We start from the raw sequence: 26,375 nt of genomic DNA on the forward strand, positions 1-26,375 counted from the left end.
GACACAGGTATATGCAATTTTAATTAGCATCCTCTTGATTGTGATGCAACTGATTCTTTTTTTTTTTTTTTTTTTTTTTAAAGATTTTTTTTTTTTTTTTAATAGAGGCATGTTTTCTTTCTTTCTTTCTTTATTTGTTTGTTTGTTTTGTTTATACATGCACTGGGTACAGTCAGAAGCACGGGAGGGTGAGAGAATTCACCAGAGCCAGATCGGGAAGCAGAGCAGGCAGAAGGACCGAAGTACACTGCTGAGGGGAGCAGCGGGCGGCAGGAGAGGTCTGCGCGCCATGTGGGACCCTCCTCTGGTGGCCGGGGAGCAGCCGGGGATCGAACCGGCGCCGCAGAGGCCGCGGGCAGCTTCGCAACCCAGCGCTCAACCGCTGCGCCACCGGGGAGGCCTGCAACTGATTCTTAATGAGAAACACTAAAAGTAGGTACTATCGAGAAATGAAGGCTTGGAGATTCCGGGAGTACGGATCCAGTTTACGTAGAAACGTTGGTTCTCAGCTCAACAGCAGTCTCGCCTCCCGGACAACCTCCAGCTCAGCGGCACCCGGGGTACCTCCGGAGGCTCGAAGCCGGGCGGAGCCTCGGGTCGCCCCTCTCCCCAGCAATTCGCGCGCGCCGCCGGAAGCCCCGCCCCTTCCCCTGGGACTAGGCCCCTCCCACGGCCAGCCGGCCGCCAACGACGCCAGAGACGGAAATGACGACACCAGTGAGGCCTCTTGGGCGGGGCCTGGCGGGGCAGCTCCGGAGGCCGCGATTTCACATCGGAAACAAAACAGCCGCTGCTGGGCAAGAAACCTCAGTCGCGAGCGGCCGGCGGCGGAGAGAGAGTAGGTGCGTGGTGGGGGGCGTGTGGCCTGACAGGACGGGGCCTCTGACCCGGCGCCGACTCGGGCGGGCGGCCCCGGCCCTTTGTGGCCGCCCGGGCCGCGGACCGGGTCCTCGAGCCTGAGAGGCGGGGTGCGGCCGGGCGGGCGCCGGGAGCCCCTGGGGGGAGCCGGCAGAGGCGGCCCGTTTCTTGGACTCCCGGCGCGGCGCGCGGTCGGGTGAAGAGCGGGTCCCCGCCGAGCCTGGGTCCGGAAGTGCTGTTCGCGAAGACATTTTAGGGCGCAGGTGTCCGGGGCCGGGAGCCACGGCCGTCGTGGAGTGGACAGGGAAAGAGGAAGCGCCTGGCGCTGGGTCTGATTGAGCAACTGGTGAAACTCCGCTCCTCCGCCCCGAGCGTGTCCCCTTGCAAGGGAGGCGAGCGGCGCTCAGGGCTGGGGTCCTTGTGTATCCCGTTCAAAACGGGCTCTGATGCTTTTGCCTGGGTCGGGACTGTGATGAGGCATGTATGTCCAGTTGCTGTGCGTGTAGCTTAAATATTTGCTTGTTCTTCCCGCTCCGAGATTCATTTCAAATACATATCTGCTTCTCTTACAGGAAACTGGTATGTTCTAAAGCTTTACTTGCATGCTTTGGTCAGGATGAATAAAGTATTCAAGGTTTTGTATGGGCGATAAGAATAGGATGCAGACAACTCTGTGGCATATATAGTAACTACCTGGCAGAGCTCATTGTAAAGTTCCTTAGATTCTCTGACGTTTGAGGCAGGTAGCAGTCACATCTGGTTAAGGGAATCTTGCTATTTGAGTTATATTTTACTGTGGAAAGGTATTCGACTCTTGGGATTGAGGTGGGGAAGGCATAGTCAGAGGATGTGCACAAACAAGACCCTTTATCCCAAGCGTCCACTCACCCGGTCTGAACGTAAACAAACTGATGAAGGAGGATAAAACAGGAAATTAGATTGGAGCCTGTTGCGTTTGGCTAATTTCAGTCACCTGCAAAAGCCTATTTCAGTGTTCCATAACTCATTTGCAGAGTGTAATCAAGTTAAACCTCACCCCATCTGCATTTGCCAAGTCCTTAACAATGAACAAAAAAGAGAAACCTATTTATTGAGTATGTGGATTTCAAAACACACACACAGATGATAGAAATGGTGTCTTTCTGGCTTTGAACATTCTGCTTCCGGGTAAACAGTTGTCACAGTTCTTGGGTATCCTCTGAATGGATTTGATTTATTGCTGGATTTTAAGTTAATGGCTGCTACTCCTTCTGCACCACTGCATGAATTTCCATTTAGGGAGAACCAGAGGATTGAAGTTGGTTTCTGAGAATCATCCTATCCCAAAAGATAACACAGGTCTGTTACCAAAGCATACCTGGTTCTCTTCCTCTCAGATTCAGGCTCTCTCTATTCCTGCTCTTCTCACTACTTTTGTATCAGGTTGTAGGGAAAGATGAATTCTCTTCAATATGTATTGGAGAAAACCTTTCATAGCCCCCTAATACTTCTCTTTTATGTGATAGGTGTGATAATATTGGACCATAGTCCCATAACCACAATTCCATATTACAAACACCCCCCCTGAAAAAATGTACTTTCCATAAGCCATTTGACACCAAAATCTCACCTGAACCTATTTTTATAATCTTTATGTAATTTAAGACTTTATATGTTACAATATATACCAATGTGTTTGATTTTGTGGTTCTATTTAAGACCCTGAGGGGGGCATTACAAAACATAGTATTTGCATAGTACCTTTATAAATTTTATATATATATATATATATATATGAATTCAAAACACATTTAGCCCTAAGGGTTTCAGATAAAGAATTCTGCATTTGTAAGTATTTTTTCATTTTCATTGTATCCACTGGGGCCACATAACCATTATTATTTAAAAACCACTATCATAATTCACATAACCAGTCTGCACAACTCAGTGCCTTGGAGCATTTGTTCTCATACAAGGTTCTACTTCAAGGTTTGGATCTGTGGATCAGCTAAGGCAGTTTTGCTTTGCATTTATCCACTGTAAGCTCTTCTCCAGGCAACAGCAGAAGTGCAGAGGCAAGGCCTCTGCGTAAATACAGTTTAGGTGTACCACATCTGCTAAGATTTCTTGACCAAAGCAGGTCTTATGATTGTGCCCAAAGACATGAATTGGGTAGTGGACTTGGCTGCATTGAGACCAAAGGAAATTACAGGGCTAAGCCCAACATTACTGGAGAGGAATGTATGCCTTTCTTGGAGATTCTGGGGGAAGGAATGAATATTTGCTGAATAATAATCTAATCTACCACAGATGGTTCACAGAAATGGAGTGGGATGAAAAGAAGAAAAAATTCACCAAATAGGATGTATCATTTATCCTTGCTCTTTTTAGGGTTTACAGCTGTCACAAAGCCTTATGCAGGACTGGAGAAATTATTTGCTCTTGCTCTTAAAATTCAAAGGTGTCTTTCCAGGATGTATTCCTAAAATTTTAGATTAATATCAAATTATTTTTATTAATTTTACTTAATGAATGCATTTTGGAGATAGGTTACAGTTACTGTTGGGTGTGAGCTTTTGCAAATTCAAGTAGTGGACCTCCCTGGTGGCACAAGGGGTTAAGTCTCAGCACTATGAAGCTATTTGCAGTTAATACAGCATGAGTTCTATCCCTGGCCAGGAAGGTGACCCGCATGGCGCAGCAGACCTCTCCTGTCTCACCTGCTGCTCCCCTCACCAGTATATTTCAGTTAATCCACCTGTCCTATTCCCAACTCTGTCTCTGGTGAATCCTCTTAGCCCCTGCACTTCTGGCCTGTACTCCAGTGCTTGTATGTATAAATTTTTTTTAAGATTTATTTATTTATGCATACAAGAGCTGGGGTGCAGGCCAGAGGTGAGGGTGGGTGAGAGGATTCACCAGAGACAGTGTGGGGAGCAGAACAGGCAGATGTACTGAAATACACTGCTGAGGGGAGCAGTGGGCGAGACAGGAGAGGTCTGCTGCGCCATGTGGGTATCTCCCTGCCCGGGGATCGAACTGAGGCTGCAGTGGCTAGGGATAGCTTCATTGTGCTGATACTTAACCCCTTGCACCACCAGGGAGGCCCTAAATAAATAAATCTTTAAAAAATAAAAACAAATAAAAATTCAATTAAAGGTTCTCCCATTCATTCCATGTAATCAGAACCAAGCTGATTGTCCAGGGAGACGCTGTCAAAGTAAAATCAAGGCTGATTAATTTCATGGGAAAAGAATAAACCATAAAATCACTTGGTACTTGAAATCTTAGCATTACAATACAAAGATACTTCAAAAAATACTTTTAGTTGTTTTTTTCAGTTTAGGAGAAGCTAGGTAAGTAGCTGCAGTGTTAAAGCAAAAGCCACAAGCCCTTTGTACTGGAGATCTTGATAGAATGGCTCATGAAGATGTTTGTTTTTTTGAGGATACACATTTTATTTACATTTATCTCTGACAAAGAAGAAAGAAAATGATATCTATAATTAACCATGCCATATGCGTTTGAGGATTAGTTGTTTCTTGAGATGTAGTGAAAGATAGAAATGTACTTTTCTCTCGGTGTGGCCTTGTATGATATTTTTAAATCAACTTAGGTTAAGATGCTAAGCATTGCTCCTGTGAAGCAGTGTTTTGAAATGCTGGTGGTTTTCTGGTTAGACAGACTTTTCTGTCAGCACATCCTAGCTTCTTGAGTATTTGTATTCTCCTGGGACATTTTAAAGTCTCTTTGTATATATAATAGAAATAAATTATAGTTGTCCAGTAGAGAATGAATTCCTTTTATCTGATTGAGCATGTGTCATGAGAAAAAGACGACGATGGCAATGAATTCAAGTGTTGTACGCTTTAATCCTTCCCCCCTCTACAGTCCAAGTCACATGACCATACTCTCCAGCAACTGTCTCTTCTTGTTCTCGGGGCACTGCTAAGGATCTTAGAAAGCCCACTAGTGTCCGGTCTGTCCAGTGGGGTCATCGGCTTTCAGAGATTGGAACTGTTACTGGACCAGAATCAAATGTGACTTTGCCGGTCTCTTTCTTTTTACCTACAGTGTTTACCAAGCTTGACCAAAAATCTAAGTAGCCCTGTTGCTCCCTGCCTGGGCTTCCTACTCAGCTCTGTAAAAAGCAGCTCTTCCATGGAGGTCACCCGGTGGCATTGTGATCTTCAAAGCCTTAGTGGAGGGATGAACTTTCTCTGGGTGAAGTGGAAAAGACCACAGTTGAGTGTCAGAAGACCTGGGTTTTGGAACTTGTTAACTTGTCTCATAATTATGGGCTGACATAATCTTTCACCTTACCTGAGCCTTAGTTTTTCACGTGTAAATATGGTGTGCCTTTGAAAATATTAGGATCTATGTGCTAAGGTGACTGCTATGATGGGTGAGTCTTAAATTTACCTGAGAGAGCTCTAGTAAGATATGTTTGTATGATTTCTTGTAATAGCTTAATAGATCTTATAAGCCTAATAACAGAAACTACTCAAATTAAAATGACCAGATTCCCATTACCTGTTATTTTGAATAAATACTAGGGCTTGAGGTATAGTCCCATGTTGGGAAAGCTATTGGGACTTCAGTTTTTAGTTGTTAGACCAGTTACTGATGTTTAAGATCTCACTTTTTAAAAAAATCATTTCTAAACAGTAGTTTTACTAGTAATTAAAATCAGCTCAGCATACCTTCATGCTCATTGTCTTAAACTACTAAAGGCCAGGGATGTAGTTATATACAGAGGCAACATAGTGCCACATGTGAGCCTTTGCTTTACCCCTTTGTGAACTTCTTTATGCCATGTTGTTTTCATTTGTAAATTGGCGAAGTGAACATAAGTAGTTAAATCTTCTCAGTGTTTGTGTCTGACAGACCAGTAGACAGTAAACACCTGTGTAGTAAATGGGTAATCACTTTTCTCCTAGTTTGCCTGTAAGTGTAATAATACACTTTATTTATGTTGATTTATTTTTGTCTGCGTTGCCCTTTCTTTCCCTTTCTTTTACTTGACTAGCATCTTGTTTTCTTATTTCTGGGTGATCATATGATAATATTAATGACAAATTTCTAAGGGTTTTTCTGTAATAGAGCTGTACTTTAAATGATGCAGTATAGTCTTCAGAGCAGCTGGAGGATGTAACCAACAGCAGCTTTTTTTGTTTGCCACCATGTGGCACTTCTAGGTTATGTGAGGTTGAAAGAAAAGGAATAATATATGCTGTTTGCAGGTCATTAATACTGTTTTCATATTAAAATTTCAGCTAGTCAAATGGTAGAAATCAAGAAGCATAGGTCAGATTTACTTTGCTTACTGTGCTTAGAACTATAGCTGTTTGTTGGAATCTACCCATCTTTCTGATAACATACATATTGCCAAGTCTTATTTTTTCAAAAAAGACCAGTTATAAGAATAACCTAAAATACAGGTTTACTCCCACAAAAATCTAGTGGAATTTTGTAGTTGAAGTACATAGAAATGTGCACATATCATAGGTGTACAGTTAAGTGACTTTTGACTGACTAAAACCATTGTGTGACTAGCATCCAGGTAAAGAATTCCAACTAAGTTACTAGGACCCTGAAAAGTTTTCCATGTATCACCTTCCAATGAATAACCTTTCTAAAAGTAACTACTGTCTCCTATTTGTATTTTTAATTTGCTTAATTTTTTAAAACAAATTTACATTAACTATGTCTTATTTAGTTAATAATAACTTGCAATTCCTTGAGCTCATGCCAGAAGACTCTGAATTTGGATGGGAGGCAAAAGGTAGAAATGCATGATATAAAAGGGAAAACATACCTTGTTTATATATTTGTCTTGATTTGAATGATCCAAATAAAGGTAATTAAGGGTTAATTTGAACTTGATAACTTTACTAGAGGAAATAGTTGGTTTTTTGTTTTGTCTTGTCTAAAGATTGATTTATTTATGCATACAGGAACTGGGGTGTAGGCCAGAGGTGTGGGAAGTGAGAGGATTTACCAGAGACAGAGTGGGGAGCAGAACAGGTGGAGCTACTGAAATACATTGCTGAGGGGAGCAGCAGCAGGCGAAACAGGAGAGGTCTGCTGTGCCATGTGCGTTAGCTACCTGACTAGGGATTGAACTCATGCTGCAGTGGCTGGCAATAGCTTGACAGTGCTGTGTCTTTAACCCCTGCACCACCAGGGAAGCCCAGAAAAAGTTGTTTTATGTGTTTTTGATGAAAAATCATTAGAATAAAAAAAGTATTTACAGGGTAGAGGATCCTGAAGTTAAAAGTGAAAATGAAATAGGACATTGACTGAATCCTTTCAATGTAAATATGTAAATGGTAATGTTTTTGATACTGTATATCAGAATGCTACTTGGGTATGCAAACAAATATTTTTCCATCTATATTTCTGAAGACCTGTGGGAAAAAGTCATAAAGAAATGACTGAATTAAGGTAGACAGGCAAATTGGATTGTGCCTTTCCCTCACCCCCAGGAAGGAACTGTGGGAGACAGTGATGTGTATAAATAAGGTTTTGCCAGGATGCAAAGGAGAGGCCTGAGGCTGGGAGTTAGGTATCTGTGATTTTTGTTCTGGTGTGATTTTTAACAAGTCACTGAACTTGGGTTCCCTTCTGCTTTTGTAAAATATATAGGTTACCTGTTTACCCTGCCTTGGAGCATTGTGTAAGGGTAAAATGAGATGGTAGAGTTTTGCAAAATTAAAAACAATAGATAAATAATTTTAAGGAGATAACAAAATTAGGTTAGATTGGTTAGCATAAAAAAAGGAATGTTGAGGACCTCCCTGGTGGTGCAACGGTTTGAGCGCCACGCTGTGAAGCTGTCCACAGCCTCTGCAGCACCGGTCGATTCCCAGCCGGCCAGGGAGAAACCCACATGGTGTGGCAGACCTCTCCTGCCTCGCCTGCTGCTCCCCTCAGCAGTATCTTCGGTCTGTCTGCCTGTTCTTCTCTTCACTCTGTCACTGGTGAATTCTCTCACCCTTCCGCACCTCTGACCTATACCCCAATTCTTGTATAAATAAAAAATAAATCTTTAAAAAAAAAGGAATGTTGATACAAACACTCTAAGATAAATATGAAATCACTAGATATCTTTGAGATTGAAAATAGTTGGTTTGTCAAATAGAATTACACATTAGCAAAGAGATATCTTGCACTGACATAAGGTTTGTCAGGTATATAGATCATGACAAATTAATAAATATTTGGTTTATAAATTGATCTTGTAAGTATTGGTGTGAATTGATTGACTAGGATTTAAACAACTCTGGGTGACCTGCTAAAATCCTATTTCAGACCTAATCCTGGAACCTACCAGTGACAGCAGCCTGCAGGGTCCTTAGAAAGCTTGGCCGGGAGGAGAACACATGAAAGAAAGGTTTGTTATTGCTGAAAGCAATTTATGAAAGCATTTAAAAATGAAACTGTTGTAATGCACAAAGCATTGTATTCTTTTTCCCTTTTCAGAACCACAAGAGGCTTTGTTTTCTGTGAAAAGGTATTTCTGTACAGTTGCTTCAATGACAGAGTTACCTGCACCCCTGTCCTACTTCCAGAATGCACAGATGTCCGAAGACAACCACCTGAGCAATACTGTACGTAGCCAGGTACAGTGTCAGCTTTTGCAACTGCCCTTGCTAGACTCGATTTAGTGATCATCCCCCCCCTTACCTTCAAGAGAGGTTTTCTCTACCAAATTTACGAGTTTGTTGAATACAACTGAGTACAAAAACATTATTCTTTTTGGTGCTGGAAACACAAGGCTGTGTGAGAGAGAGGTGTTGATACAATTCCTCCCTGGCTCAGATGATACCTCCTGGGGGCTTCTTTAGCCTCCCTAGCTGCTTACTGTTTTACCGGTCTTGCTCTTACCTTTCTGTGGACTGAGTAGATTTTATTTACATTTTCAGTAGAAGGTTATAGCCTAGTTCCTGCCAGTGCTTAGTAAATGACCATTGAAAGAAGGCACAGTGATGAATGAAAGACTAGGCATAGAAGTCAGAGGAGAGAATCAGGAAAGGGAAATAATCTGCTGCATGGACACAGACTCCTCGCCAGCTCTACACACAGATATCCAGCCTGTAACTAATCAGGACAGATGAACGCAGATTCTGTAGATGGCCTGAGAGGTGACTGGGAATTGGTAGGATTTTCAGAGGTGGGAAAACTCAAGGCCAACTATAAACTACACAGGCTTTCGGGGGGGAGGGGGGGGAGGGGAGTTTGAGAGGAGGGAGTCAGACTTTCCTGTGTTAAAACAGGAGGGCAGAACCAGTGGTGGAAGGTCCAAGGAAGCCAGTTCTATATCAGTAAATGTTTTTTTTTCTCACAATAACTGTACATCTAAAAAATCATGGACTGTCTGGGGGTAGTGTGTGCTTGTCTCAGAAGACTGGAAGACTACCAGCTAAATCTGCACAGGGTGAGTCTGTGGAATGAGCAGTAGACTAGAGCACTACACGGTCTGGAATTTCTCTTTACACTCTGAATATTTAGAACTCCAATTAAGGGTCAAAATACTGGTAGGGGAAAACTTTGCAGTAGACTTTTATGGGTGGTTAGTATTAGAATAGAGCAAACTAGGAGGAGGTCATTACTGATAGAAGAAATAACACGGAAGGAGAATTTTCTTAAAATATAAATTGATAGGCCACATCTAGAGATAGGTTTACAAGACCATCACACTGTATTACGAGAACATTTGCAATCAAGTGAAATCGAGTTAAAATGAACATTGAGAGAAATCCTGAAAGGGAGCACAAGCTGTGAGAAGATGTGGGGGTGGGGAGAAAGGGGCTGCTCCGCCTCATGCCTTGGTACTTGCTGGGTGTTAAAGAATGGATTTTGTGGCAACAAAATCCTCTATTAGGCATCTTGACTTACTTTGTGCTATTCCCTAGGAATAGCTTTTTGAAAAGTTAGAAGGTGGGCAGATTATGAACTTCATTGAATACAGGGAGTGAAAGTTTGGATGCTACAGATGACTCATTTTAAACTGTTACTTCAGAGGAGGGAGAGGGAAAGTAGAAGTGGCCAACTTTAGTCTCTTGGCTGCCCCTTCCTTTTCTTTTCTTTAGGATTTATTTGTGCATACAAGAACTGAGGTACAGGCCAAAGGTGCACGAGGTGAGAGGATTCACCAGAGACAAAGCAGGGAACAGAACAGGCAGATCTACTGAAACACACTGCTGAGGGGAGCAGCAGGTGAGGCAGGAGAGATCTACTGCGCCATGTGGGTAGCTCCCTGGCCAGCCGGGATCGAACTTGTGCTGCAGAGGCTGCGGATAGCTTCACAGTGCTGTGCTTTAACTCCTTGCGCCGCCAGGGAGACCCCATTGGCTGCCCCTTTCTTAATCAGAGCAACTCTGATTTTATCTTTTACATATCGAGCAAAAGATTTCACAGCCATCAAGTTTGGGGTTAAACAGTTTATGTCATTCATCTGTACCAGACCCTCCAGTGGCATCATCTCAGAATAAAATCTGGGCTATAAGTTCTTCACCTCCTCGCCCATCTACCTCTTTCACCCTCTCCCTCACTGCTTTCTCAGCTCTGCCTCTGGTCCTTGGGTTATTCTCTCACCTTCTCAGAAGACTCCCTTCACCTCCTCTGAGTCTGGCCTAATAACTCACCTTGTCAGTAGGGCCTTGTCTTCCCGGGCCCTCCTCTCTCCCTGCTACCCCCTACTCCCCAGACCCCTACTCTACTTTACACAAGCATAGCCCTTAACCAGTGTTTCATGTACCGTGGACTTGATTCCTTCATGTGCTTCTCCATACTGTGTGTAAATTGCTTGAGGCCACGTACATGACCTGCTTTGTTCTCTCCTATACCTCCAGCACCAGCAATAGTGCTTGGCATATAGTGAGTGAACCAGTGTTAAAGTAGTTTTATGTCATCGCTCTCAGGTTTTATGGGGTTTTCATGGACTTTTTTTCTGACTTATTTTACACCCTAATGAGTGATCAATTCAGGAATGCTATAGAGATACAGTTGCTATAGAGGGTTTTTATTGATAATTACATGTGTCAGTGGCTTAGATTTAGCAAGTGTGAGTGCTAGTGTTCTCATACCTTCCAGTTCTGTTAAGATACTATCTACAAAATTAGGTCTGATTTATTTAATATTGGCTCTTCTATTGATATTGTAATGTCAAATAATCTTACCTTTAATTTCTTTTTTTTTTCAGAGATTTATTTATTTATGCATGCAAGAATGGGGGTACAGGCCAGAGGTGAGGGAGGTGAGGGGATTCACCAGAGACAGAAATGGGGAACAGAACAGGCAGATTGACTGAAACACTGCTGAGGGGAGCAGCAGGCAAGTCAGGAGAGGTCTGCTGCATCCCTGCTCCCTGGCCAGGGATTGAACTCGTGCTGCAGTGGCTGCGGATAGCTTTATAGGTTGCGTCTTAACCCCTTTGCCAACAGGGAGGCCCCTCTTTTGTTTAATTTCTTAAAAATGCCTCCCACAACTCAAAGATCTTCTGCAGACACTCATCCTACAGTCACCGTAGGATGGGTATTGTTCCCACTTGGACAAATGCTTGTCCAAGATTGCATAAAAAATTAAGTGAGAGACCTGGGACTTAAAATTGTGCTTTCTAATGCCATACTTACTCCAGTATCCTTTCTTTTCTCCTGGCTGTCTCTTATCCCAGAAAAACATAATACTAAAAGGAGATATTGTATGAAAAAAATTCTGGGGAAGAAAAAACAATCTGTGTATTCATTTTTCACAGATGTACTTTTAAAAATCCCAAAGAGGAAAAGAATCTCATTGTTCTTTTTTCTTGGCCATAAAGAAACCATTGTATATGTATATGTTCTGGCTGGTTATGAAAACCATGGGAATACATCCAAGTTCAAATTGGATAGTTGAGTGTTTTTTTGTGGATGATTTGAAAGCAGCTATTTTATGTCTGCTTTTGAATTTTTATTGTAATATTTTAAGCATTTACAAAAAAAGTATGTCAAGTAATATAATGAGCTGCCATGTATCTACTACACAACTTTGTTAAACGTTAATATTTTGTCTTATTTGCTATGTTTGCTTGGTGATTTTTGAAGAGTAATTTCATTAGGTTATATATGTTTATTGCATATTCATCCTACACTAAATGAATCTTTTTTTATAAAAGATTTATTTGTTTATACATACAAGAATTGGGGCAGGCCAGACTGACCGAAGTACACTGCTGAGGGGAGCAGCGGGCGAGACAGGAGAGGTCTGCTGTGCCATGTGGGTAGCTCCCTGGCCGTGGATCGAACTCATACTGCAGTGGCTGCGGATAGCTTCAGGTTGTGTCTTATCCTCTTGTGCCACCAGGAAGGCCCACTAAATGAAATCTTAACCAAACAAAACAAAAGTTTGCATTTAACTTGGTGTAGACTTCACATCTGTGTTGATGTGCAAGTAGATTAATATGTATATAGATTGGCTGAGAACTTTTTCTAAGATGCAAAAATGAATTTTTTTGGGGGCCTCCCTGGTGGCGCAGCGGTTGAGCGCTGGGTTGTGAAGCTGTCCACGGCCTCTGCGGCGCAGGTTCGATCCCCAGCTGCTCCCCGGCCACCAGAGGAGGGTCCCACATGGTGCGCAGACCTCTCCTGCCGCCCACTGCTCCCCTCAGCAGTGTACTTGGGTCCCTCTGCCTGCTCTGCTCCCTGCTCTGGCTCTGGTGAATTCTGTCACCCTCCCGCGCTTCTGACTGTACCCAGTGCATGTATAAACAAACAAACAAATAAATAAATAACATGCCTCTATTAAAAAAAAAATGAATTTTTTGCAATAAGTCTAAAATTAGTTCATTAACTACACCTTAGATAATGTATATTAGAGCAATAATTTTTAAACCTTAGTGTGTGTTGAAGTTTCCTGAAAGAATTGTTTATACAAAATCTCTGGCCTCAAACTCAGTTTCTGACTTGATAGGTCTGAGATGGGACCAGAGAATTCGCATTTCTGACCAATTCCCAGATCCTGTGAATGTTGGTCTAGGGACCATAGTTTGAGAACTACTATATTTAAGTAATAAAAGGGAAAGTGAGAAAAATAATATTTCTAAGTTGAATAATTGGTATTTTATTTATACTCATTTATTCTCACCCAAATTTTCTGGTCATTAAGGAAATACATTATCAATAGCTCTTTTCACTTAGATTAAAAAAAATCATTTGTTAATTGAAAAAGAAGCTTAAAAGTATAATCCATTGAAAGATCAATAATGATGTTTTGTATAAAGCAATTACTAAAAATATTTCTGTAAATCTATTGTCATTTGTTGCCAGATTTACAACATGAAAATATGTGTGGCCTTTGTAAATGAAGATTACCTGCAAACGTCTTTTGTGAATTAAAAACATTAAGCATAAATTTATTAAGTTGTTATGAGATCATAAACTGACATAATTATTTGCATTTTCCAGATGATGGTGTTGTTTTTTTTTTTAAGTGTGAGATTTTCTATGAAATTAAACAGAAAGCAAACTTTAAAGATACTTATAATCATTTAGGGCCCTCCTGGTGGCCCATAGGGTTAAGACGCAACCTCTGAAGCTGTCCGCAGCCACTGCAGCGTGAGTTAGATCCCCAGCCAGGGAGCTACCCACATGGTGCAGTAGACCTCTCCTGACTCACCCGCTGCTCCCCTCAGCAGTGTCTTTCAGTACATCTGCCCATTCTGTTCCCTACTCTGTCTCTGGTGAATCCTCTCACCCCCCACATCGCTGGCTGGCACCCGAGTTCTTGTTTACATAGCTAAATAAATCTTTATAAAAAAAATAAAATCATTTAAGTACTTGGGACCTTGAGGAGAAAAAAAATGAATGAAAGGAATGACCTCAGTTTAAACTAAATCATGTGTCCACATATCCAGTCAGCCTTTGACTGTCTTGTTACGCTGTTTGTGGTAAATTACTTGTTTTCCTTGTGAGTGAAGAAAGGAGAAAAAGAACATAAGGTATTGGTGCCCTCCAGAAGAACATGCTTGCTTTTGAAATGAGAATAAAACCATAATTCTTTTGCATAGATCTTCGTAGTTTTAAAAATCTCTAGGTTGAGGGCCTCCCCTGGTGGCACAGGGGTTGAACGCTGGGCTGGGCCTCTGCAGTGCCAGTTCGATCCCAAGCCACCGGCAAGGGTCCCACATGGCACGCAGACCTCTCCTGCCACGCCCGCTGTTCCCTCAGCAGTGTATTTCGTCACTCTGCTTGCTCTGCTCCCCGCTCTGTCTCTAGTGAATCCTCTCACCCTCCCGCGCTTCTGACTGTACCCAGTGCTTGTATAAATAAATAAATAATCTTAAAAAAACACAAAATTCTATGTTGACACTTTACAGCCCCCATAAATGTTAAATATTATCTCTAACCAGTTATGTCAGCTGTTCAGGGAAGCAACAGCCTTCTTTGATGTTAGAGTAGCATTTAAAGCTGTAACTCCAGGGAACCACAAAGCTTAGACAGGCGTTGGATGGAATTCTGTGTGCTGTTGGAAACATACTGCCTATGATTAATAAGTATCTTCAAATTTTCCATATAACTTGCCAGTTCTTCAGCTAAGCTACTCATTTAGTTTTTCCAACAGTGCAGGCTTAACCTCACATTTCTAATTACAGGAATCAAAACAGTACTCATAAAGGCTTACAGAATTGATACTTTTCATGTAAACATTCATTTTAAGTAAATAATTTCCATATTGGAAAATATAACTCTTTAGGCATGATGACTATTGTCACATGGGAATATATGCATGACATCATATTAGATGAAAAATAGAATACAACCTTTATAAACATAACTTTGTACAGATGTGTGTATGTTTGCAGGTGTGTGTATGTTTTAATACATCAGAATTTAGGGTATAGTAAGAAGTTTTTATTTTTCTCGTAAAATCATTTCAGTTCATATTCAGCAATACAAAATTGATTTTACGAGGATTCATATTCAGCAATTTATAAAGTATGGCAAAAGTGCCATGGACAGAGTCAGAAAACAAATTGGGCAAAGGCTTTTAATGCACAATGACAGATATGGCCTAGTGTATATACAGACTGATAACATTACCAAATGAGATGAAATAATGTCTATGGAGGAAGAAAACATAAATGGTGATAAGTATATGAAAAGACGAATTGATCAATCATACTAATAATCAGAGATGTAGAATTGAACACTTTCCATTTTCACCTTCTAGTGAATGAAGATTAATACCCACTTCTACTAAAGATATGGAGTAATCAGCATTTTTATATGCCATGCATGGGAGTCAAGTTAGAATTTATTTGGAGGCAAGTTGTCAGATGAATCTACAAATGCAGATGCTCTTTGGAGATAATGTGAAAATTAGATCTTAAAATGTACATTTTTATTTTTTGTAAAGATTTATTTATGCATACAAGAACTGGGGTACAGGCCAGAGGTGTGGGGGTTGATAGGAGTCACCAGAGACAGAGTGGGGAACAGAACGGGCAGATTGACTGAAATACACTGCTGAGGAGAGCAGCCAGCAAGTCAGGAGAGGTCTGCTGTGCCATATGGGTAGCTCCCTGGCTGGGGGTCAAATTCAGGCCATAGTGGTGATAGCCCTGAGACTTAACCCCTTGACCACCAGGGAGCCCTTCATAACATCTCTTAATTAGAGTTGTAAATACTTTAAAAAAAAAAAAAAAGCAGACAAAAAATTTAAAAGACAAGGAGGCACTAGAGTATATTAAAAATACCTTCACAATCCTTTGCTGTTTGAGGGTCTACCTGCCTTGGGTAACTGGACCTATATTTGGATCATAGTTTGAAGTAAGGAGAAGAGAGAATTATAATGACCAAGTAGTGTGGGCGCTCTGGGGAGTCTGGGTTCATAGACACTTCCCACCTACTCACCATTTGCCATAGGGCCCCACCCTCCTAGAACTTACAACACTTATATAGTGAGTAATCTTTCCTTTAGCCACCGAAATGAAATCATTTAAAATGATGATAATGCTGGTTTTTGTTAACCTTACAAATAGCTTTGAAGGGCAAAACTGAAGTCAGTAAACAGATCCAGTGGTTGCCAGGGTATGGTGGGAGGGATGGGTACATAGAGAACAGTGAGACTAACCTGTAGTGTACTGTAGTACTAATAAATACATGTTGTTATACGTTTTTGAAAATATAATACCAAGAGTGAACCGCAGTGTAAACTGTGGGATTAGTACTATTTTAAAACTGAGTGTATGTTTTGATTTTTTTTAAGTACAATTTATCTCTTTAAACAGTAAAACATTTATAGGATTCTAAAGTCAAAGTATATCTAAAGAGTAAAGTACTGTGAGTACAATAAAGAGGTAGGAGGGTGTGTGTGTGTGTGAGAGTATGTGAGTGAACACTGCTCCAGTATGGCCATATCAACAACTTTGGAGGTGGGGCCGGGTGGAGTTGGCTAGTGTTCATTATAAACCAGAACATCCAGTTGAATACTGTGATTAAACGTTATGATAGCCTCTTTCATGCCAGACTTACCCAATTTACTGTTTGAGTGGCCTAATAGGATAGCTGTGGTGCCAGAGAAGGAATACAAGTTTTGGAGCAATAGATTTGAATTTTATTCCTGCCATGACAGTTTTTCTGGCTGTGAGATTTTGAACAAGTTTTTTTTTTTTTTTTAAAGATTTATTTATTTATACAAGCACTGGGTACAGTCAGAAGCGTGGGAGGGTGAGAGAATTCACCAGAGCCAGAGCGGGGAGCAGAGCAGGCAGAAGGACCGAAGTACACTGCTGAGGGGAGCAGCGGGCGGCAGGAGAGGTCTGCGCACCATGTGGGACCCTCCTCCGGTGGCCGGGGAGCAGCCGGGGATCGAACCGGCGCTGCAGAGGCTGCGGGCAGCTTCACAGCCCAGCGCTCAACTGCTGCGCCACTGGGGAGACCCCAGATTTTGGACAAGTTGCTTTAGTGTTCATCTACCGAAAATGCCCACATATGAAAAGTATAAATGTGATGGTGTGAGAGGACTTTTTATATTACCAAATACTGTATAAAGATAGCTTTTATTACTTGTGTTTTAGTTTATATTGAACATCAATTCATCAAGTTGGTCATAATTGTTACCACTTAACATTAGTCACAAAAATAACATTCTTAGCATAGGATTAGGAACTTCCTTATAAGAAAACAGAAGTAGGATTAACTCAGTTCTCCTGCTACCCGGCTGTCCTGTCCTCCAGACTCCGTTTCTCATAACTCTCCTTCCTGTTGCCCTTTGGCCGCTCAAGTGAATTGTGTTCAGCAAAATTGCTTTCTTGGTGAGTTGTGTGTATTTCTGCCTTTTGTGCCTGCGTTAGTTTCCTTTCCTTTATAGTCTGAGTGTTCATAAACATTTTCTCTCTGAGGTTAAAGTGCTACTTCCTGGTCTTCAAAGTGAGATGGAGGGGGCGAGTGCCCTTGCCAGGCCAACTCCTCTCCATTTGTCTGCCACCCTGTTTCATTTATTATTCATTTATTATTATTCCCTCTCTTGTATCATCAGTTCCTTCCTCTCTGATCCTAACTCTGTACCTTGACCTGATGAGTAAGTTCAAGTCCCTAATAGACCTAAAATTACTTTTTCAAATTTGAATACATTTCCACACTGTTTTTTCCCTGTGCTTCAAAGAATGGTTGCCTTAAATTTCTCACGTTTCCATTTGTTTCCCAGTCCATTATGATTTATGATTTGACTTCCTTCCAAACTGTTCTATTTTTGTAAAGATGTTGGTGAACTTCTTGCTCTGAAATGTAGTAACATTTTAGCTGTCATGGAGACTTTAGATGACACCTCTTTGAAAAATGCTCCTCCTTTGCCTTCTGTGATTCTTTGATTCCTTGGTTTTCTTCCCTCCCAACAATTCTTACTCTCTTGCTGATTTTTCTCCTGTCACCTGTTGTTTAAGTTTAGGGGTTGTTCACACTTTTCTCCTTGTTCATATTTTTTCCATCCATAATTGTTGTATTACATTAATACCCAATAAGTCCATACTTACTCCAGCTATCCTCTACTTGAGACCTCTTCCAGTACCACAGCTATAGAAACTAATGATTTTCCCCAACTCTCTTATGAACTTGAAATTCTTAATTGCTGTCCCTATGGACCATCCTGTCTGGTTTCTGGTACCTATGTCCCAAATTAAAACATCTCTCCCCTTCTCCAGCCCATTCATCTTCTTGTGTTTCCTCTTTATGGATGTCGTCACCACCATTCTAGTCCCTTATGCTGGAAGTTTCCAAAGTCATCCCTGACTCCTTCCTGACCATTCCCAAGGAATTTGCCACAAAGCACTTCATTTCTGCCTCTGAAGTATCTTTCTTATGTGTCTCCTATTTTTCATCATCACCCAGTTAAGTTTCTTTAAAAAGAAACAATCTGATATGTCACTTCCTCATCCTTAACATCTTTTATGACTTTTGTTACCTACAGGACAAAGTCTAAAGTTCTTGGCATGGCAAACAAGGCTTTTTGCAACCTGTTCATAACCTTTTATTACCAGCAGCCCTAAGGAAATCTGTTCTGTTCTCCAGCCACTGCAGAAGTCTTGGCTGATTTTCTACAGAGGCCTTCCTTTTCACTTTTGTACATACCTCTGTGCCACTGTCTTGACTCTGCTGGGAGCCCATTCACCTTGCACTCACTCCTTAAGGGTATGCTCAAGAATTCTTTTATGTTGCCTTTCTGAACCACACAGGATCAGTCAGTTCGGTAGCAGTTTATTTCTCTAATGTAATAATAATCTCACATTAAAACTAATTTATAAATTTTTTTTTAACATTTATTTTTTATTTATACAATAGCTGGGGTACAGGCCAGAAGCACAGGAAGGTGAGAGAATTCACCAGAGACAGAGTGGGGAGCAGAACAGGCGGACGGACCAAAAGCACTGCTGAGGGAAGCAGTGGACACGACAGGAGAGGTCTGCTGCACCATATGGGAATTTCCCTGGCTGGCTGGGAATCGAACCCGAGCTGCAGAGGCTGTGGACAGCTTCACAGCACTGTGTTCAACCCATTGCGCCACTGGGAATGCCCTCAATTTATGAACTTCTTAAGGACAGAATCTACATCTTAGTAATTTCAGTATTGCCACACTAGTTCCTGGAATATAGTAGAAATTTGATAACTTGTGGCATGATTATATTGAAAGTAGGGTAAAAGTAAACTCAGTCATGAGTCTGTAAAACTCCTGCATTGTCCTGTGAATGGTAAATTGGTAATGGTTAAGAACTTAATTTCTGACTGGGGAGGTCTGGCAAGCTGGCAGCAGAGTAAAGATGCCAGTCTTGCCTCCTCCCTGTGTTCACAACTAAATTGCAGCAGAACAAAGTCAGTAACTACTGAAAGGTGAATGAATGACTATATTATATAACAGGAGCAGAGGTTTGGCAGAAAGGGGTAGGAAAAAATTTAATTAAACTGTGTTTGTAGTGATACCAGGGCAGTACAACTCATGAGAGGAATGGCTGCCATATGGTGTTCGCTTATCATTACTAACTCTGGGACACATACCCACATCAGGACTTGAGACCAGCACTGTGCTGGGAAAGGAGCGCAGCGTTGGTGTTTAGAACAAAGAGTAGACTTTGGAGAACTGTAGAAACAGGGCTATGGAATAATGATCATGGCTTGAGCCTGATTCTCCCAGATAAAACAGTCAAAATCAGCAGGAAGAGCCAGGTTTATTACCTGTTTCTCCTTATAGAAGATACTATTACTTGTAGCATGGGGTTTGTGATATTTGAAACCCCTGCCTTCCCCCAATCTGAGACCAGACCTGAGGCCAAAAAAAAAAAAAATTAAAAAAATTCTCTAAACAGAGCTTAAATATCTGAATTTGAACAGAAACAATCACCCCAGGGTAAAACTCTACTGGAAGAGCAAAGAGAACAACACCTGGGTTGTGGTCGTGACTTAATTACAAATCCGTACCCAGTGCTGCATCTGTGCTGGCACAAGAGTATACAGAACACTTAGGCTGAGGAATTCACCTAGAGGTGGGGCTCACTGTAGATCTTTACCACACTGCGCTGGTACCCAGCACAGTAGGAAGATTAAATCCTTGATGCACGTTTTAGGTGCATTACTGAACCAACTTCTTTCTATTTATTACTCATTGCCAGTACTAGTTTTCCAACCATCTGAACAGGTACAACGGCAGCAGTCTGAAAGTTTATCCCCATTATAATTTGTAAAAATTAAAAATGGTGGGGCCGCCCCTAGAGGCCTAGGGGTTGAGTCTCAGCACTATGACCTGCTATGGCCCGAGTTCGATCCACAGCCAAGGAGCTAACCCATATGGCACAGCAGGCCTCTCCTGTCTCGTTCACTGTTTCCCTTAGTTGTGTATTTCAGTAGATCCGCCTATTCTGCTCTCCACTCTGTCTCAGGTACATCCTCTCACCATCCACAATGCTAGCTGAGTTAGAAAACAAAAACAGTGAATGATATAACACAGGAACAAAAAATTAAGACCAAGAAATATGAGGCTGTTACAGTTAGAACTAATGGACCTAAAAAATGCTATATCCAAATTAAAACACAAGCAATGGAAAGGGCAAATGTAAGCAATGGAAAGAATTACTGAGTTTGAAAGCACAAAGTTAGAGCATACACAAATGGAACAATAAAGAAAAAAGAGTGAGTAAAAATGAAAATAGCATACCCTCTAGGATAACCTAAGAAAGAAAATCCTGTGTGTCCTAATACATTTTATGCTGCCAGTTGATTATAGAATAATAATATTGAAACCAGATGAAGACAGCACAAGAAAAGCATATACCAACATCCCTGATAAACATTGATGCACAAATCTTCAACAAAATATTAACAAAATTGAATTCAGCAGTATATCCCAAGAAGGATTTATCCCAGGCATGCAAAGATCGTTTAATTTACATAAACCAAACAATGCCAAGAAATCATATATTAGCAATAGATGCAGAGAAAGCATTTGGTAAAATTCAGCACCCATTCATGATAAAACAGTAAACGAAGGAACCTGCTATAATATAATAAAGGCCATTTGTTACAAATCAACAAATTTAATGCTTAATGGTTAAAAACTGAAAAAAATTGTAGCATTTTAATATACAAATTACAAAATAGAAAAGAAAAAATTGGGGGCCTCCCTGGTGGTGCAAGGGGTTAAGTCTGCAGCATGGTATGAGTTCGATCCCTGGCAGGCCAGGGAGTTACCCACATGGCACAGCAGATCTCTCCTGTCTTATCTGCTGCTCCCCTCAGCAGTGTATTTTGGTCAGTCTGGCTGTTCTGTTCCCCTCTCTGTCTGTGGTGAATCCTGTCACTCTCCTGCGCAATTGGCCTGTACCCTGGTTCTTGTATGCATGAATAAATTTTTAAAAAAATTTAAAAGAATGAAATTGAAAAAAAAAAAAGAATGAAATTGAATCATTCTGTAGCCTCATGCACAAAAGTTATTCCAAAATGGTTAAAGATTTGGACATAACACCTGCAAAAATAAAGTATATAGAAGAAAACAGTAGAATATGTTCCATGACCACAATGATAAAGATAAATTCTTAACCTTTATGGCATGGAAAATACTTGCAAAAATAGACAATTGAGATTACTTCATTTATCTTATTTTATTTATTTATTTTTTTTATAGAGGCATGTTTTTATTTATTTGTTTGTTTTTTGTTTATACATGCACTGGGTACAGTCAGAAGCACGTGAGGGTGAGAGAATTCACCAGAGCCAGAGCGGGGAGCAGAGCAGGCAGAAGGACCCAAGTACACTGCTGAGGGGAGCAGCGGGCGGCAGGAGAGGTCTGCGCGCCATGTGGGACCCTCCTCTGGTGGCCGGGGAGCAGCCGGGGATCGAACCAGCGCCGCAGAGGCCGCGGGCATCTTCGCAACCCAGCGCTCAACTGCTGCGCCACCGGGGAGGCCCAATTGAGATTACTTCAAATTGGAACAAATTTTATACAGTAAACAAAAGTATAAGTAGATTGAAAAGAGATCCTAATGAATGGAAGAAAGTGCTTTACACAGTACACAACAAATAAGGGATTAATACCCATCATACATAAAAATCTTGTACAGTTCAACATTAAAACAATGCAATTAATAGATGGGCAGCAGATCTGTACAAACAGTTCACCCATAAGAATATCCAGATGACCAGTAGATATATGGGAAAATGTGCATCATTACTTCTAGTAAGAGATATGCCAGTTAAAATCAAAATGAGATACCATCTCATACTTGTGAGAATGGCACACATTAAAAAGTTTCCCAGCAAGGACTGGAGAGGATGTCAAGAAAGGAACCCTCTTATTTTTATTTTTATTTATTTTTTATTTTTTTAAAGATTTATTTATTTATGCAAGCACTGGGTACAGTCAGAAGCGTGGGAGGGTGAGAGAATTCACCAGAGCCAGAGCGGGGAGCAGAGCAGGCAGAAGGATCGAAGTACACTGCTGAGGGGAGCAGCGGGCGGCAGGAGAGGTCTGTGCACCATGTGGACCCTCCTCTGGTGGCTGGGGAGCAGCCGGCGATCGAACCAGCACTGCAGAGGCCGCGGGCAGCTTCGCAACCCAGCACTCAACCGCTGTGCAACCGGGTATGCCCGAAAGGAACCCTGTTATACTGTTGGTGAGAATGTAGCCATTTTGAAAAGTTATCTAGATTTACCTTAAAAACAAAGTGAATAGGCCTCTCTGGTGGGGCAAGTAGTTAAGTCTCAGCTATCACCAGCCACTGTCGCATGAGTTTGATCCCTGGCCAGGGAGCTAACCCACATGGTGCAGCAGACCTCTTCTGCTCCCCTCAGCGGTGTATTTTAGTCAGTCCGCCTGTTCTGCTCCCCACTCTATCTCTGATGAATCTTCTCGTTCCCCACACCTCTGGCCTACACCCCAGTTCTTGGGTGCATAAAAAATAAAATCTTAAAAAAAACCCTAAAAGTGGAAATACTGTATGACTCAGCAGTTCCAATTTGGCCATCTGTCTAAAAGAATGTGAAACAGTAACTCGAAAAACAATACGCCCGCAGTGCTTACTGCAGCTCTACTTACAGTAGATAGGACTTGGAAGCAACATAAATGTCCACCTGTAGGAAACTGGATCAGTAAGATATGGGCTCTCTGCTCCTCCGGGTTCAGCTGCACTTCTGGTGCAGTGCTAGTCATATCACTGAGATACCATGGTGAAGGCTGGAGTCAATGAATTTGGCCAGATTTGGCTTCTGGTCACCATTCCCACTTTTACTTCTGGCAAAGTGGCTATTATTGAAATCGATGACCCTTTCATTGACTTCAGCTACATGTTTATATGTTCCAATATGATTCTACCCATGGCAATTTCAATGGCATAGTCAAGACTGAGAACTGAAGGCTTAGTCTCAATGGAAAGCCCATTTCCATCCACCAGGAAGGAGATTACCCCCAGTACTTTCATTGCTGAAAGTGTTGTGGAGTTCAGTGAACTTCACGTTGGACATGGCTGGGACTCACTTGAAGGGTGGGGCCCAAAAGGGTCGTTATCTCTGCCCCCTCTGATGATGGCCACCATGTTTGTGGTGGGTGTAAACCATGAGAGGTATGACAACTCCTGCAATATTGACAACAACATCTTCAACACCAACTGCTTGGCCCTCATGGCCAATGTCATCCATGACAACTTTGGCTTTGTGGGACTCATGATCAAAGTCCACACCATCACTGCTATACAGAAGACTGTGAACAACCCCTTTGGACAATTCCCTTTGGTGTGAGGGCCAAGGGAATGCCCAGAACATCATCCCTGCCTCTACTTGAGCCCAAAGACTATGGGCTTGGTTATCCCTAAGTTCAATGGGAGCTCACTGGTCCCAACTCCAATGTTGTGGATTTGACCTGCCATTGAGAGAAAGCTGCTAAATAGAGTAACATCAAGAAGATGGTGAACCGGGCATCTCAGAGCCCCTTAAGGACATCCTGGATTATGCTGAGGACCATGTTGTCTCCTGTTTTAATAGTGAAATCCACTCCTCTACCTTTGATGCTGGGCCTGGCATTGCCCTCAACAACTACTTTATCAAGCTTACTTCCTGATATGACAATGAATTTGACTACAGCCTCAGGGTGGTGGACCTTATGGTCCACATGGCCGCTGAGGAATAAGAGCTTGAGGGGCCCCTCAGCTGCTGGGGAGTCTTTCCCCCACTCATCCAATACACTGAGATTCTCCTGACCTTGTTACAGTTCCAACCCAGACCCCCTGGAGAAGGAGAGGAACTTAGGAAGCCCTGCCTCATCATGTGCCATCAACAAAGTGTACTGTGCCCAGCCAAAAAACAAGATGTGGTGTAGCCACACTATGGTACACTAGTCAGCCATAAGGAAAGATGAAATGCTGCCATTTACAGCAGCATGGGAGGAATTTGAGAGAATAATGTATAGTAGAGCAACTCAGAATGACAAATATTATACTTTTACATAGTGGACAATTCAACAAAGTAAAATACTTACAAAAACTAGTGCATATTAATAAATGAAGTGAGGTTTCGGGGTGGGAGAGGGAGAAAGAGTCAAGGGATATATGAGATGGACCTTGGGAAGAAAATTTAAAAACAAAACAAAACAACTTGTTACCTGCAGTCATGCAGTCCTGGTTCAAACTCCCTCTGTCACGCTACCTATGGTTCTTTCCTCACCCGTGAAGTCATGATGGGGTGGCTCTGAGGATTACACGTGAAGTTCCAATCTGTGGTACATTTTAATAATTTTAAGGTATTTCTTTAATTTGCTTTTAATAAATAATAGTAATACTCTCTTGTATGTTGTAGTCAAAATACAGTACAAGAGTTGTGTGTCCTCACGTGGTCTTCCTAGAAGACTGCTTTCTTGACCAAGCTGGTTCCATCTCACCAGCACCGGTGACTGCCAGGCTGCTTTCATCTCCTGTTCTGTTTCCTTATCTGTGCGAAGGAGGAGTGTCTGTTATTTGTCTCTGGTTATCATGTTTATTATTGTTGTTGTTATTGCTCTTGGGATTCATTCCACCCTTTACAATACTTGAGTTTCAGATATAAACAGTGATACCAAAAAGGAAGTTGAACTTGGAGGATAGGAAAGATAACCCCAGGATTAGTTTAAAGGTAACAAAGTAGTGTTCGGATTAGGATTCCAGTCCAAGGAAAGTAGGATCAAAAAAGGTTCTCATGTCCTTCGTCATTCATCGGGTGTTTATTGTTCCCTCATTCTTTTTAGGGCTGCTGGGAAAACTTGGGGACATCTGTATCAGATGTCAGTTTCTCTCTGTAAAAAAATTTTTTTTTAATATTTATTTATGAATACAAGAGCTGGGGTACAGGCCAGAGATGGGGGGGAAGTGAGAGGATTCACCAGAGACAGAGTGGGGAATAGAAAAGGCAGACTGACTGAAATACACTGCTGAGGGGAGCAGTGGGCGAGACAGGAGAGGTCTGCTGCGCCATGTGGGTTGCTCCCTAGCTGGCCAGGGATTGAACTTGTGCTGCAGAGGCTGCAGATTGCTTAATAATGTGTTGCTTAACCCCTTGCGCTAACAGGGATGCCCCTGTAAAAAATTTTTAATTGATTACTTTTTTTAGATAACTGTACACTTGTATGAAATAGTAAGAAATAACACAGGTTAAAAGAAAATAAAAGTAATGCTATCTTAGGAGAAAAAAGAGCAGATATTCCTGAACATTACTGCAAGGATTTTAAGTCTTATTAATAATGAAGGGTAGACAGTTCCTAATACCAATCTGAAAGCATGAGGAGAGCACTTCATCAGTTTGAAAAAATCAAGATCATTTCATGAGATGTCAGTTTTTTAGTGAAACCTCAAAGCATATGGATGTTGTAAGTTGAAAATAGAAGGGAAAACAGGTAACCCAGGTGAAAGGGTCCCTTCAGTGAACAATGGTGAACAATCTAGATGGCTTATACATTGAGTCTTCCTTACCGCGAGTATTTAGAACTGAAGTAATGATGAGCCTATTGTAAATCCCTGGTCTGATTTCTATTTTTTTTTTTTACATAGAATACCTTGATTTTACTGAGAGTCTGATTTATTGAACAAGTTTTTCTTGTGCTTTTAGAATGACAGTAGAGAACGGCATGAGCATGGCAACGAGCGGAGGATGCGGGCCAACCCTGAGCCAGTATCTAATGGTCGACCTCAGGGTAACATACAGCAGGTGGCCGAACAAGACGAAGAAGAAGATGAGGAGCTGACATTGAAATACGGCGCCAAACATGTGATCATGCTCTTTGTGCCTGTGACTCTTTGTATGGTGGTGGTCGTAGCCACCATCAAATCTGTCAGCTTTTATACCCGGAAGGATGGGCAGCTGTACGTATGAGTATTTTGTTTTTTTTTTTAATTCTCAGAGCCACGGTAGCTTTTCTTCACAGCTACAGTGATGTCATCACCTTGAAGACCTCAGAACATGAAAGTGAGAGAGTCCACCCTCTCATGGCCAGAGTGAGGGGTTACTTATTACTTGAGCCTTCAAAGTAGAGGAAATGAAAGCTGCAAGATTCTA

At 41.7% G+C, this 26,375-nt stretch overlaps 1 protein-coding gene and 1 pseudogene across 4 annotated transcripts in view; both read left to right on the top strand.

Annotated features, from left to right (window-relative positions):
* The first annotated feature begins 706 nt into the window (after window positions 1-706).
* The window catches only part of PSEN1 (presenilin 1), a 55,443-nt gene continuing 29,774 nt past the window's right edge, over window positions 707-26,375 (top strand). The window contains exons 1-4 of one of the 4 annotated variants that reach the window (XM_037503658.2): window positions 707-842; window positions 8,152-8,233; window positions 8,323-8,462; window positions 25,929-26,182. In XM_037503658.2, coding sequence (XP_037359555.1) covers window positions 8,376-8,462; window positions 25,929-26,182 — 341 coding nt within the window. In that variant the 5' untranslated portion in view covers window positions 707-842; window positions 8,152-8,233; window positions 8,323-8,375. Of the gene's footprint in view, window positions 843-1,137; window positions 1,438-8,151; window positions 8,234-8,322; window positions 8,463-25,928; window positions 26,183-26,375 lie in introns of those variants that run through there. The other 3 variants (XM_037503661.2, XM_037503659.2, XM_037503660.2) reach the window with 3 other exon arrangements.
* On the top strand, window positions 22,531-24,569 carry LOC129145177 (glyceraldehyde-3-phosphate dehydrogenase-like; annotated as a pseudogene).

Source organism: Talpa occidentalis, unplaced genomic scaffold (assembly GCF_014898055.3).
Source record: "Talpa occidentalis isolate TD23 unplaced genomic scaffold, MPIMG_talOcc4v2.1 talOcc4.11, whole genome shotgun sequence".
NCBI lineage: Eukaryota > Metazoa > Chordata > Mammalia > Eulipotyphla > Talpidae > Talpa > Talpa occidentalis.